Source organism: Gavialis gangeticus, unplaced genomic scaffold (assembly GCF_001723915.1).
Source record: "Gavialis gangeticus isolate Ggan-Ray unplaced genomic scaffold, GavGan_comp1, whole genome shotgun sequence".
Taxonomy (NCBI): domain Eukaryota; kingdom Metazoa; phylum Chordata; order Crocodylia; family Gavialidae; genus Gavialis; species Gavialis gangeticus.
In genome coordinates this window covers 16,130,296-16,143,772 of record NW_017729015.1, presented here as the reverse complement: position 1 = coordinate 16,143,772, position 13,477 = coordinate 16,130,296, and the positions used below count along the sequence as shown (strand labels likewise).

The 13,477-nt window shown below is 58.3% G+C and overlaps 1 protein-coding gene across 2 annotated transcripts in view; it reads right to left on the bottom strand.

The window, feature by feature from the left end:
* Window positions 1–11,634, bottom strand: part of MFSD2A (major facilitator superfamily domain containing 2A) — a 30,174-nt gene extending 18,540 nt beyond the window's left edge. Inside the window, exons 1-7 of one of the 2 annotated variants that reach the window (XM_019512379.1) lie at window positions 11,551–11,634; window positions 10,016–10,140; window positions 3,958–4,081; window positions 3,540–3,618; window positions 2,203–2,372; window positions 1,686–1,776; window positions 123–196 (exon numbers count right to left, since the gene is read on the bottom strand). In XM_019512379.1, the coding sequence (XP_019367924.1) occupies window positions 123–196; window positions 1,686–1,776; window positions 2,203–2,372; window positions 3,540–3,618; window positions 3,958–4,081; window positions 10,016–10,074 (597 nt within the window). In that variant the 5' untranslated portion in view covers window positions 10,075–10,140; window positions 11,551–11,634. The remainder of the gene's footprint in view (window positions 1–122; window positions 197–1,685; window positions 1,777–2,202; window positions 2,373–3,539; window positions 3,619–3,957; window positions 4,082–10,015; window positions 10,141–11,550) is intronic. The other variant, XM_019512376.1, reaches the window with a different exon arrangement.
* Window positions 11,635–13,477: the final 1,843 nt, after the last annotated feature.

Genomic DNA, 13,477 nt, shown 5'->3' with positions numbered 1-13,477 from the left:
TGCAAGTCGTGCGCTTCCTTCCCGCTCCAGCTGCCCCTGGGCATCCAGCTGCCTTCCTGCTCTCCGGGGTCCCTTACCATGAAGGCCAGAGAGGTGAAGAGGAAGCCAGTAATCAACTTGATGTAGGCACCGTGGTTCATTACCAGCTTCAGCCCCTGGAAGAAGGAGACGGGCTCATCCGACTCAAGCTCAGAGGCTGCTGGGAAGCAAAGCAGGACGGGTGGGTGATTAGACACAGAGAGAAACACATTTAAGGCAGGCTAGAGTAATAGCCACAAAGGCTACAACATGTCTCTTGTGTGCCCATGGCTTGGGAAGAGTCAAGACAGCTCTACTCCGCATACAGAAACACCCTGCCTGCCTCACTCTTGGGAGAATCTCAGCTAACAGCACCTCCCTCCAACCACAGACTGATCTTCCTGGATGCTGCAGGGCATCCATCCTCAGCACCCTGGGAGGTGGGTCACTATTAGTCCCATTTTCCAGATGGGGGGATAGAGGCCCTGATACATTAAGTGTGCTGACTAAGGTCACACACCTCAAGTCAGTGGCAGGGGATCAAGATACTGGAGTCCCCAGCCCCCATACCCCTGCTGCATTCGTAGAAGGGCTTTTTACTAGCATTAATCCTTGTCCAGAGCAACTGTCCTGCAAAGAGTGCAATGAAAAACAGCTGGGCTCAGACAGAAGTCCCATTCAGCGCTACCCTAGCAGCCACAGAGAAATCTCAGGTCCAGCTGGCATATGGGAGTCTAGACATCTGCCAGGCAAAACCAGGCAGGGAAAAGTTTGTCCTGCAAAGGCCAGACAATTGGCAAATCCTCCCAGCATCCTGCAGCAACGCAGCCTCCAGATTCTCCCGCAATACAAGGTGCCTTTCCACTGGAGGCTGATGCATGAGAAACAGAGGCGGGGGGGGTGCTGTCTATCTGAGGCTCTGCTCTCTCTCCATCACCAGGGCTCCTGCTCCCCTCTCAGTGTCTTACTAAGAGGCAGGAGCCGACAAGACCACAATGGAAGGAGAGAGAAGGTAGTGAGAGCTCCCAGCCCCCAGCAGAACCGGAGGAGGAAACGAAGGCAAGAACCCACTGATGCCAGGGGAGGATGTCTTCCACCCCTGATGTACATCCTTCAGCAAAGAGCCTCCCAGGAGCCCTGCGCCCCCTTTGCCCCGTTTAGCTGTGCCACAAGTGCTCCATTCTCGGCTGGAACAGGCTCGACGCTGCTTCTGCAGAAGGCTCTCTGGGGCTAGCATGGACACGCGTTGTTAGCATAGCAGGGAGCAGGCAGCCAGGGGTGCGGCTCTTTGATCAGCAGTATGTACTAAGGGAGCTCACATACATCACATACTTTCAAGGGCTACTCCAGTCAAAAGGCCTTTGGAGTACAATGGGCCCCGTTGAAAGGGGTCAACTCATCAGCAAGCAGCCCCGGCGCCTCCTGACTAGCTGGTGTGGCATCACCCAGCGCAAGTGAGGGCTGCTCCCCCTCGAGAAGCCCCATGCCACAAGGCAGCTTCCCGTCCCCACTGTGTCCCTTGTTTTCTGCCAACAGGAGCCAGGAAGTAGCCTCCGGCACACGTACCTCTCAGGAAGGCATGATGACCTTTGCCACGTTGCACCGAAATCATCCCTGGCACCCCACCAAGCCCGTTCAGCCTTGCCCAGCTCACACCCTGAACTCACCTCGCTGCTCCCGCACGCCCAGCGATAGGATCACGGCACACAGGATGTAGATCCCGCCAATGACGCCGGCTGCGATCATGTACGCGTTCTTCTGCACGAGACAGACAGACACGGACCCCAGTGACTGTGGGCACTCCAACATGGCCCTTGGGGACCCCAGACTGATGTACCCTTGTGCTGTGCAACCACAGGCCAGGCATGGCCCATGGAGCAGAGTCAAGCCTGCAGAGATAGCCCCACTCTCCACCCCAGATCGTGCTGAAGCCTCCTCTGGTGTCTGCTCTGCAATCAGCGCTCATGAGGAAGCAAAGGCCAGGATGGCAAAGGGATGAGATGCCCGAGTGACTACAGAGGCGTCTGTGGGCCTGGAGGACTTAAGAAACCTCATGTCGTGCAAGCACCTGACATCGGATTCTGTTGCAGAAGCAGTTTGGAGGAGTTCTAGTGAGAAGGGTGATGAAGGGAGAAGGAAATGGGAGTGGGGTAGGGGCAGGATGCCCAGATGCAGCAGGCCTACCGTGTCCGTGAGTGAGCCAGTGTCGTGGGTCGTGTTCACCTCTTCCATGGCCACTGAGGAGTTGATCCCAGCCTTTTCTTCGCTGTGGATGCATGGGGTGTCCACCTTGCCCACAATCTGCCCCTGGATGGCTGTGCCCAGCACTGTGCCCAAAACCTCCACGGTCATACCTGCACAGAGGAGCCACACATGGCATCACAGCACTGCCAGCATCAGGGCTCAGGCCCATAGGGGCAGGGAGAGGGCTTCAAAAAAAAAAAAAAAAAATCAGCTCGTCTGGAGGCAAGAGGCCCAAGCTGGATCAAGCTGTGCGCAGTGCCTGGGCAGCCAGAGGCAGAAGATCTGCCTACAGCAGTGCTGCTCTCCTGTGGCGCCGTTCAGTTCCAAGTCCTTTCTGAACACGGCTCCCATGCTCCTGGGAGGGAGAAGTCCCCAATGGGGAGACTGAGGAGCAGAGAGGGGGTGCAGGCTAGCAGCAAGGGTGGAGACAGAGCACCCAGTCCAGGTTTCTTGATGTGGCAATGCCCTAGAGTGGGCAAGGCCTCAGCTAGGCACAGACTCCTGCCAATTCAAATGAGGCTACTCAACAAAACCCTTCGATTGGGGCATCTAGAAGGGCCCCCTAGTTTGGGGACAAGGACACACAGGGTGCAAGAGCTGCAATCCAGGATGCAAGCAAAGAGCTTGGACACCCTTTTCAAGCAGGCTGCTCAGGCTTGCACATACACCCCCAACTCTGGGTGAGGACGTGACCTGCCAACTGCACATGTCCTGTAGGGATCACACACACGGATGCATGCCTGCACATGCAGGGGGGACAGGACATTCATAGACAGTAGGGCTGGAAGGGACCTCAGAAGATCATCGAGACCAGCCCCTTGCCCCAGGGGCAGGAAGTCAGCTGGGGTCACAGGATCCCAGCAAGATATACATCCAGTTGCCTCTTAAAGGAGTCCAGAGTAGGTGCTTGCACCACCTCCGGCAGCAGTCTGTTCCAGGCCTTGGGGACTTGGACAGTAAAGAACTTCTTCCTTATGTCCAGCCTGAAACCGGGTCTTGGAGAAGTTTATGATGGTTTGACCTCGTCATCCCATGGGGCGCTCTGGTGAACAGGTGTTCCCCCAGATCCTGATAGGCCGCCACCAGGTCCCCCCTGAGCCTGTGCTTTTCCAGACTGAAGAGTCCCATGGCTTTCAGCAAACGCAAGGGGGAAAATCTAACTGTCTTGGCAATCGGCATGCAAAGTAACATGACCACAGCACTGATGTCAGGGACTGCATGTGGGCCCTGGACAGGATGTCAGTGGGGCTGCAAAGGGAGGAGGGAAAGGCTCTTACGATAGGCAGTGGCAGAGTCCCGTTCGCTCTGTTCCTGGCTGATGAACATGGTCAGCGCTGAGTAGGGGACATGGAAGCACTGCAAGGAGACAAGGCAAGGGGAGAGAGGGTTAACTCTTTGTTACCAGACAATACCAGTTGGCAGAACTCATGCCAGGCACATGAACTGGAGCAGCAGCCAGCACGGGCACAGGCCAGCTCAGGAGGACTGCAGGAGTCCAGCACAGCCAGTGGATTCCATCTAGGTCCAGCAATAGTCTGTACCCCATGATCTCTTCCCCATTGTTGCATGCCACTCTCAGCACAGCTTATACCAAACCTCCCACTGGGGTCCCAGTCACTGGCTCCACCATTGGGCTGCCCCTCTCCCTCCCCCTGACCCGGGAAGCCCAGCAGTGTGCGCAATGGCACCGCTCACCGTCACAAGGGTCTGGAACATGCAGTAGAAGAGAAGATACCACATCATTTGACCGCTGGAGACGTCCGGCACAAACCATATCAGAAAGTAGGAGATCACGGCAAATGGTGTGGAGAAGATGATCCTTATGGGAGGGGGTTAAGAGAGAAAGAGAGAGCATGAGTGCCGAGGAGCCAAGCCTGGGGACATCAGCTGGGAGGACATGGCAAAGCCCTGCTGCTCAGGTTGGAACAGAAGCCAAACCAAAAACCAGCCCCAGGCCACAAAAACATGTTGCCTAGGGGCAGGGAAGGCCAGGAAAGCCTGAGACCCAGCAGTGCTTCTGGGCTGCTCCAGTTAATCAGGAACAACCTTTCAGGCACAGGCTGAGGTAGGAGCTTGCAGGGCTGGTAGGGCAGCTTCCCCAGGGCCCACCCTGACCTTCGCGATTCTCTTTTCAACTCCCACCTGCTTTCCACAATTGCCCCTAGAGCACAGATCGCTGAACCCCACACTGCAAAAGCCCAGCTTGGACTCAGGACGCCCAGTATCCTACTGTAGCCACAGCCCCAGCCTGGCAGACACAGCATCTCCCCCGACGGGCAGCTCCTAGCTCAGCAGGGTACAACTTGTTGAAGTTTGCAGGAATTCAAGTGCCTAACTCCCTCCAGCTCCTTGGAAAATCCCCTTTGAATCTCTGCCAGCTCTCTCCAAGGCCTGTGCCGCAGTACCTTTCTTGGCCCTGCATCCCCCTCCATGCTCCATTCAGCCATGAGAAAGTGCAGAGCTCCAGGTCATTCAGGGTAGAAGAGAGGAGAAAACAGAGCGAAAGGCTTTGATCCTTGACAGCAAATCCTCCCAAAGAAAGTCTGTCTGCTGGGCGCCAGTCCGCAGCGGGATGAGAAAGCGAACAGTCTGTCTGGACTAGAGAGGGGCTGGCAGAGCTAATAGGAGCTGGGAATGCATGCACGTGCTTCGGTCTGCAAGCCCTTCGATGCAAAGGCTCATCCAGCAGTCTTTACCCCAACCAGGCTAAACATTTTGGAAGAAGTACCGTGGGGTGGAGGGAAAGAGCCGGGCAAAGCTTCCTTCTACCCCCACCAGTCTGCTCCCTCCGGTTTCTATCCCAGGGCAGGGCCCAGCACACCACAGCCCTTTCCAAACCTTCTCTCATGGGAGCCCATTTCCCCAACAAAGCCAGGCTGTGGAGTGGCAGAGGAAGGGTTAACCCTCAGCCAGGGAGACTAGCAGGCTCCTTCCTTTGATCCTGCCCGAGGTGGGGAGAGGGGAGAGGGTGGTGGGAAACTTTAGAGAGGTATGAGGAATGGGAAGAACGAAGAGAAGGGAGCGCTGGTCCCAGCACAGGTCGGTCTGTCCATCTGTGCAGGGCTGCACGGCCAGCCAGTTTGTGCCCCCCACCCCTAGCAGCAGGACGAAGGGGGTGGTAGAGCAAAAGCCCCCCCCTCTGCCTGGCAGCACCCCGTGGCTGACAGCCCCATCCATCCTCCCAAGGCCCAGCTGTAGCCAGGGCCAAATTCCTCCGGAGGATTTCAGGCTAGCCTCCACTTCCAGCAGTCAATAAAATGGAGGTTAAATTCCCCCCTTGGAGACCCACCCGGAGGAAGCGGGGTGGGATTCTCCCCACTGGGCAGGGGAGGGAGGACCCAGTTTGAGTTCAGGAACTGGGCCAAGATCTGGGCAGCACCAAGATCTCAGCTGGATACGGAGGGGCGAGGGAACATCGCGGTAACCCACTGGCAAGATGCACGCAGGATCCGGTGCCCAGGGAGAGGACAGAGCTGCTCCCGTTCCTATAGGGATGGCAGCAGGAAACCAGTTGCTTCTCTCCGGGTCCGGCATGGTACGGGGATGGCTAGATCAGCTCCGTGCAGGACCTGATCCTAAGGCTTATGCTGCCTTTGGAAACCCAGGACCCCCCTCGTGCTGGACTGTGTGCACACCGGACCATGCCCTTGCCCTGGGCAATTCCAGAACGGCGCTAGAGGAGCCGGATTTATTTTTCCCCACAGGCACAGGAGAGCAAGATCTCTTGCCTTTCTGGGTTAACACCACCAGGCAGGGAGTTAAATTTAACTCTTGGCGCGTGAGAAACTTAATCCGTCTCCACAACACAGCAACCAGAAGTGGAGGGTGGGAGGAAAGCAATGTCTGGCTTGACAAGCATGCATTTTTCTGCGGTTCTGTCACTTCCGTGACGCAAGGAAAGACTGTTCCTAGGAAAAGGGGCCAATGACATGGCACGGATGCAGCAGACCAGAGCATAGGCAGACGTATACATGCCCTTCCTCCCTCCCAACCCCTTCTTATCACTATGCAGACGCGGTTGTACATTGAGTCATTCAAAATCCCCTGATGCTTACACTTATGCAGACCTAAAACTACCAGGGTGCCACGAGGCTGGGTCTGCATCCCCCCCATACACCCATCCCCTCTCACGGAGGCCACCCAAGCAGCACAGCAGGGGCTCGGGCTCCCGCGAGGGGACCTGCTGGTGCAGGCACACCCCAGAGCCCAGGGCCATGTGCATTGCCTGAGTTAAGGAATCTAACGCTTGGCTCAGCCTTTCCTCCGCCTCCGCCCAGCCACGTGGTTCTCAGGAGTCTGACTTGTAGTAACCCATGACCTGGGGTTTGGCACCGCTGATGCCAAGACCTCAGCGCTCGCTCCACCTGCCTCCCCATTGGCAGCACCGGGGTGGTGTGTTCCTCCCCGCGACACACCCCCATTCCTTATGGTTTAACGGCTTCCTCCTGCCCCAGCAGCCACTTCCCCAGTGCCTGCCGTGGGCTGGCAAGACGACAGGACCTTGGAGTCATCTGCAAGGGGAAACCACGAGGGGTGGGGGGCACCGAGCAGTGAAAGTGGGAAGCGTTGAAAGTCAGAGACCAGGGCAAGGCTGAACGGGAGGTTGGATCTGATAGAGGAGGGAATTCCCGGGGGAGCAGAGCACAGCAAGACACCGAACAACATCAGAGTAGCAGGGGAAAGGAGCAGCTTTTAAACCTGCAGCCTCATCTGTGTATCCCGGGCTCAGGAGACGCAAGGAACACGACGCTGCCCTTTGTCAACACCGGCCTGGCACGGCCGGACAGGCAGGGGCGCAAGCCAAGAAGTCGCCGTTCCTAGGTTAAGAGGAGACTGAACAGTTCAGGCCCCAAGAAGTAAGGGTTGTACCTGCCGGCAATCAGCACCATTTCAGAGCTAAGGGGTCAAAAGTGGGTGAACCCAGGTGATGGGCGACTGTGAACACAAGAGCCAGCTGTCACTGACCATGCGGAGGGCAGCTCTCAGCATCCAGGAACAGCAAGTGTAAACCCCCCCACTCCCCTGCCAAGTAGGGAAACTGAGGCAGGCAGGTCCTGCACTTCTGCCATCCTTGCTTAGGGCACACTGGGCCTTACTGCAGCTGGCCCCAGTGAAATCAATGGGAGGCGATGTGTAGGGAAAGCAGCGGGCCGAGCCCAAGCAGCACTGAAGCTGCGAACAGGAGTCATCTCTCTTGATGGCTCAGCACCCTGCTTCCCTCTGTGCAGTAAGGGGCTGGGGTGCCCCAACTCAGAGGCTCGGTGCAAGAATGGGTGGGTAGCACACGGGTCTGAGACCTTCGGGGCCTTACTCCCCACCCCCAGCTTTAACGCCACAAAATTATACCACACGAGCGAGGGACAAAGCGATTTAGGGGGTGGAATATCAGCCCCCGCCTGCTGAGCCTGGAGTGTGCCCAGACGGCACTGCCCAGCGTGCCAAACCCCCAGGCTGGGGGATGCTGCAGACGACACATCTGGGAGAGGAACTATTTTGGGCTCATGCCTGAAGCTTGATTTAAACACAGCAGAACACCGCAGCTTTCATGACGGCTATTCCAGGAAACCCCCAGGAGCAGAGCTATAATCACCGGCTGCGGTGAAAGAAGCGGGTGCCTCTAATTTCCAGCTCTCCCTCTCCACCCCACCTACTGCGTCAGGGATCCCGACAGGGCTGGGGACCCAGCCTGCGTCTTGAGCAGCTTGGCAGAGGCAGTCTAGACCTCCCTCATGCTGCCCTATGGTTGCATCTCTATCCTCACCCAGAGATGTCCCCTCTCGGGGCAACAGCTGGAGAGCAGCTCTCCTCCCCCAATGCTTCATGTGGGTGGCACTTTGGGGGTCTCCCTCTGCCAGCCCATTCCACAGACCTCCCTGCAAGATGATGGCTGCCAGCCACCAGCCTCCCAGAGGGGAGATGCTGTAGCCATGCCCCCAGCATCCTGGGTCAGCAGGGTCCTGCTCACCCCTGCACCTTTTGGATGCATCTCACTTCAAGGAGCACTGGGGGCTCTGCTGTGGAGAGGGAAGAAGGGACAGCCTCCCTGCCTAGCCCCCACAGCCGGCGGCCTTCTCCTCCCAGAGACATGCACTTGGAGCAGCTGCTGGTCATGTGATTTCCAGCAGATCCCCCTTCTTCCCCCCCAGCTGCAGGATTAGCTTGTGCATCAGCCATGCACACCCACCCACTGCTAGCCCTAGCGCAGGATTGCAAAGCCACCTGTTGTGCTGGAGACTGACAGCTCTCGGCATTCCCAAGGAAGCCAGGCTGGAGACAGGACCTGATTCCCAGCAGTTTATGGGTAGGAGTAAACCATGGGGACAATGGCACTGGTGGGCAGCTAGCTGGCCCGGTTCGGTGCTCAGTTCCACTGGTTTGAGGTCACGGATCAGTCGCTGCCCCCGGGTGTCCCCGGAAGGACCAAGCCCAGTGGAGGGCAGGGGGCGGACAGGAGAAACCATGGTTGGTGCCTTCCACCCATCATCTGTTTCCTACCAGCCCCTTTCCCCACCACCCACCTTCCCAAGCCTCAAACAGCTTCCTGGAGCAGATGGAGAAGCTCAAGTCTCCCTGGAAGAAGTGGATCTGCGACTCCCAAACACCCAGCACGCCCCCAGGATCCCCACCCCCTCTGGCACATGCAGGCTGCCAAGGGATGCACGCACCAAGACTGGGCTCCAAAGACCACCCCCTGCCACGGCTGCTTCAGCCCCATGGGCAAGAGAAGAGCCCAGCGGCCCACAGATCATTGTCAGGGGCTTTCAGCACCATGTGGATGAGCCAAGCAGGTCTGCAAACAGCGGAGCATCTGAGTCACCATTTTCCACAGCCAGAAGCTTTTGGGAGCATGCAGATACGTGACCTCCCTTCCCCTGGTGAGTGGAGATGCAGGAAACTGCCAGGGGAGCTCAGACTGGGGACATCCCACAGACCCAGTCCCCTGCCCAGCTTCCATGTCTCACAGCTCCCCCCAGCCCAGCCTGTACCTCCCCAGGCACCAAGAGCAGCTAGGAGTCTCCCCGCATCCCTGAGCTTTCCTGGGACCTGGCACAATGGGGTCCTGAGCCCTGACTGGGACCCCACTGCCCCTAGTCTAGAGGCCTGGCACACACGGTGCTCGAACACTTGCCCTAGCAAATACTGCAATACAGACGAGAGAAGTCAGACCCCGAGTGCTACAAGGGCCGAGGTTCTGAGCTAGCCGTGGCCCCCAGGGGGGCCCGGGGGAAGCAAACACCTCTAGATTAACAGACTGGGGAGGAAAGGAGTTGCTAGAAAGCTTCCCCTAGCAGGGCAGCATGCCCACCGCTGGAAACGGGCTCCCTTATCTTTCAGTGCCAAAGAGCGCCAGCCTGCACGCCCCAGACACACAGCACAACGGACACCGGTGCTGCTCACTCGGCTGCATGAGGCCAGCTTCCCAGAAAGCAAGGCCCACAGTGCTCTCAGTGGCTTGGTTTACCGAGCCCCACGTCAAGTGGTTTCCCCGCTACCGTGGCGGAGGAAGTCCCGCTTCAGAGTTCCCCACTGGTCTCCAGGGTCTTTTTCATCACCCTTGTGCAGCCGGATGGGCCACCTGTGGATTACTCAACTGGCAGCTATATTCGTTTCATCACGTCCCGCACAGAGGTGTGGCTTCGGGATCTGCTCCCGTCTCGGTCACTGTCTAACCTTGCCTAAGTTGCCTCCAGAAGGGCCTCCAGAACCCCCCATGGAGCCCAAACAACCCCAGAATCCCTCCGGCTTCTCTTACCAGGGCATGAGGCGTCCAAAGCGCGTCCAGGAGGTCTTACTGATGAAGAAGCCCACCATGGGGTCTGTGACGGCATCCCATGCTCGGCCCACGAACAGGATGATGGAGGCATAGAAAGGATCCAGCTGCAATGGGGAGGAGAGGAGAGAATTCACCTGTAGAGAAGGCGGAGACCCTGTGGTCCCAGAGCAGGCCAGGCCCCCGTCTGCCTGGGAAAATGGTGTCACCAAAGAGCCAATGGTCAGGTTGAGACTTGTTTGGAGGACACGCTCATGCCTCTCCCCGGGGTAGTTCAGAGGGCAAGTCGTCCATCCAATGCCCTTTTCTAGGGGGTTAAACCGAGTGCTGCTGGCGGCAGGATTTCAGCCTGTTCCACTCGAACCCTTGCACATTAGGCTCCTGACACTGAAATGACTATCGGCTCAACATCCCAAGCATGCGGCCGCAGCTTACCCCGGCTCTCACTCATCACCTACCCTGCCACCAGCCACAGCTGGACCATAGGTGGGGGAGATGCCGTCACCTTGTCCAACAGTACCTTCCACCCCATCTCCTCCCAGAAGGTACTACACAGCCAAGACCAGTGAGAGCCATCTTTCCCTCATCACAGTACTTGTAGGAAGGAATGCAAGCACCTGCTGCTGGTTTCACTATCACCAGAGGTGCTAGAGGACCACCCTCCTCATCTGCATGGTCATTAGAGGATCCCAAACTAGTCCCAGAGGTGGGTGGTATGGTCCCATTTTACAGGTAGGGAAACTGAGGCGGAGAGCAGTGAAAAGCTTTGCAGAGCTGGGAACGCAACGCATGGAGACTTTGGAAGCCAGGGCTAAGTGTTGCCAGCTTGGCTCTAAATCGCATCAGAAGCATGCCTCTCTCCTGGAGGGCAAATTACCAGCACCTTGAAAACACCAGCTGGGGTTTCTGGTCTCAGGTGCTGAATTTCCAGCACCTACACCCCTCCAGGCACTGAACTCGATGACTGTGACATTGAGACCTCTCTCTGTCGAGGGACATCTCCCCCCACCACCCCTCAAGGGTTTCACAACAAGGTCTCCCGCTCCACCACAGCCTGGCTCGTGTAACCCTGAGTGTTACGGTGTGGCAATGCCCTTCGGGGGTCTGTGACTCAGCAGCGAGCTCCTAGAGACCAAGGGCAGCCCGCACTCATCTCCCAGCACACCACCTCCCTCCGTCCAGGCGGGCAGGAGATGAGAGCCATGTCCTCCTCCAGAGAGACACCCGTGTCCCCAACACCGCTCCCTGGAAGATGGGAGCCCATCAGTTATAGCCAGACGTCACTGGTGGCCCCTCTCTAGGCATCCACTGCCCTGCTTTGGAGCAAGCAGCTGTCAGCCCGATGGGCAAACAGAAGGCCAGTTAGGGCCCCCTCAACATGGGCAAGAGACTAACACCCTCCCGCCAGCTGGTGAAGGCACGAGAAACGCATGGGAAAAAAGATGCCTCCACCTGTCTTCAGAGACATTCCTTGAGACCCCCCACCCCCAGCAAGCAAACCCACGAGGAAGGGTTACCTGTGCCACATCCAGCAGGTAGATCTGGAGGAAGAAGCCCAGAGCACAGCCGGTGATCTGGTAGGGAGCGCCGCCGATGGCATAGCAGAGCTTGCTGCAAACAGAGAGCTTCCCTTTGCTTTCCTTCTGTGAGGGGAGCAAAAGCCAGCAGCTCAGTTAGCAGCTGGTCCATCTGCCCCCAGGGTATCCCCTTCACCTCTGCCGCCCCCCTCCCTCAAGTTCATGTGCAACCAAACAGGATAATCACAGCCCTCCGGACCCTGCTATCAGGGGAAAGAGGTGCCAAAAGGGCTCCTCTACCAAGGCCCCAAGCCCCGAACACTGTATCATGATTGTGGACACACCAAATGTGGACCTGCTAGCCCAGGGCAAGACACAGGGCTTCCAAACAGCTCATGTAGGAACACAGGAAGGACCCTGGAGCCATCGCACCCTGTCCCCTCCTCTCACAGTCCCATCATTTCCACTAGACCTTCCTGCCTGCTGTGCTCAGTGATCAGCTCTACTCATCGGACAACCGCCCATGCCAATACAGGGGGGTGCAGAGCAGGCTGCAACAGCCTGGATACAGATGGCACCGATGCCCCGCTGAACTTAACCCAGCCTGCCACCCGATAGCTGCCCAATGCTCTTCATTCCCTCCCCATTTCGGGTGTGGAGAGAGATGACGATCCAAGATGCGCCCCGAACAAGCAGCGTTATTACTCTGAACAAAGGCTTGGGAACCGCCAGATGATGTCCCCCCGCCCCAGCCACGGCCCCACGGGCTGCGCCACGTCGCACTGCCGGTTTAAACGAAGCACAAGCATCCAAATATGCAGGCTCGGTGCTTCCACATCTACAGCTGAGAGCAGTGCAGGGTGCCCATGGCTTGCGTGGTCGGGTTGAATCGCAGAGCCGATGAAATGCACGTGCAAATCCTCAGCCCAGCGACGCAAGTCTGCGCCCCTCTTTCCCTGTTTGTATCCCCCCTTCCCAGTTGGGGCTCCCTTGGGGAGGGGCGACAGCCAGCTGCTGGGGCTGGTACAGAGGCAAGCAGCCCCCAAATCCTTCTGCAACTGATCCTGCCACCAAGCTGACGCTTCAGCGGTGCCTGTACGTGCAGGAGGCGGCGAAGCCCGGGCAAACAGGAGCTCAGTCAGAACAGAGCAGGCACAAGGCGGGATCGTAACAAGGACAGGGCTGGAAGTGACCTGTAGCAACCCCCTGCCCAAGCTTCCCAAGCCCGGCTCGGAAAAAGCTCGCAGTACCGGAGGTGCCAGCCTCCCAGTCAGTCCTTCCAGCGCTGAACCAACCTCGTGGGTAGGAATGACATCACCCAACTTTCCGCCTTGCGTTTGCTCCGCGCAGCATGCGCCTGCTACTGCCTGGGCCCAGAGGTCGGGCTATTTCCAGGTTCCTGGCACCCGAGGCTCTTTGCTCCCCCCCGACGTGAGACAGCAGCACAAGTTGGAGCAGTGCGGCAGGGAGGGACCGGCAGTGGACCCCTGGAGCCCGAAGCGGGCTGGGGAAAGCCTCGTGGGGAGCCCAGGATACTTCCCCACTTGCTGCAAGGCTCCGGGGGCTGAGAAAGCAGCTCAGGAGGCGCTGGGTCTCCACACTGGGGGGGGCAAGGGGGTCCGAGCGCCCGGGCAGTGCTTAGCCGGGGCACCGGCGGGCGCAGGGGGCAAGGGAGCCACAGCCATTCTGCCCTTGCCCCTGGGATCCAGGCCTGCAGCCCCCCTCTACCATGCCCAAGCCAAGCCGCAGGGGCCTGCGGGAGCCCAGCCCGGGCGCAGGAGGCTTCCAGGAGGCTCCGGGCTCCGCCGCGGCGGCCCCGATCCCCGCTCCCGGGCAGAAAGCGAAGCGGGGAGAAGAAAAGAAAAGGGGACGCGGCTCCTTTAAGAAGAACTTCGTCCTTGCGTCTATGAATGAACTTGAGCGGAGC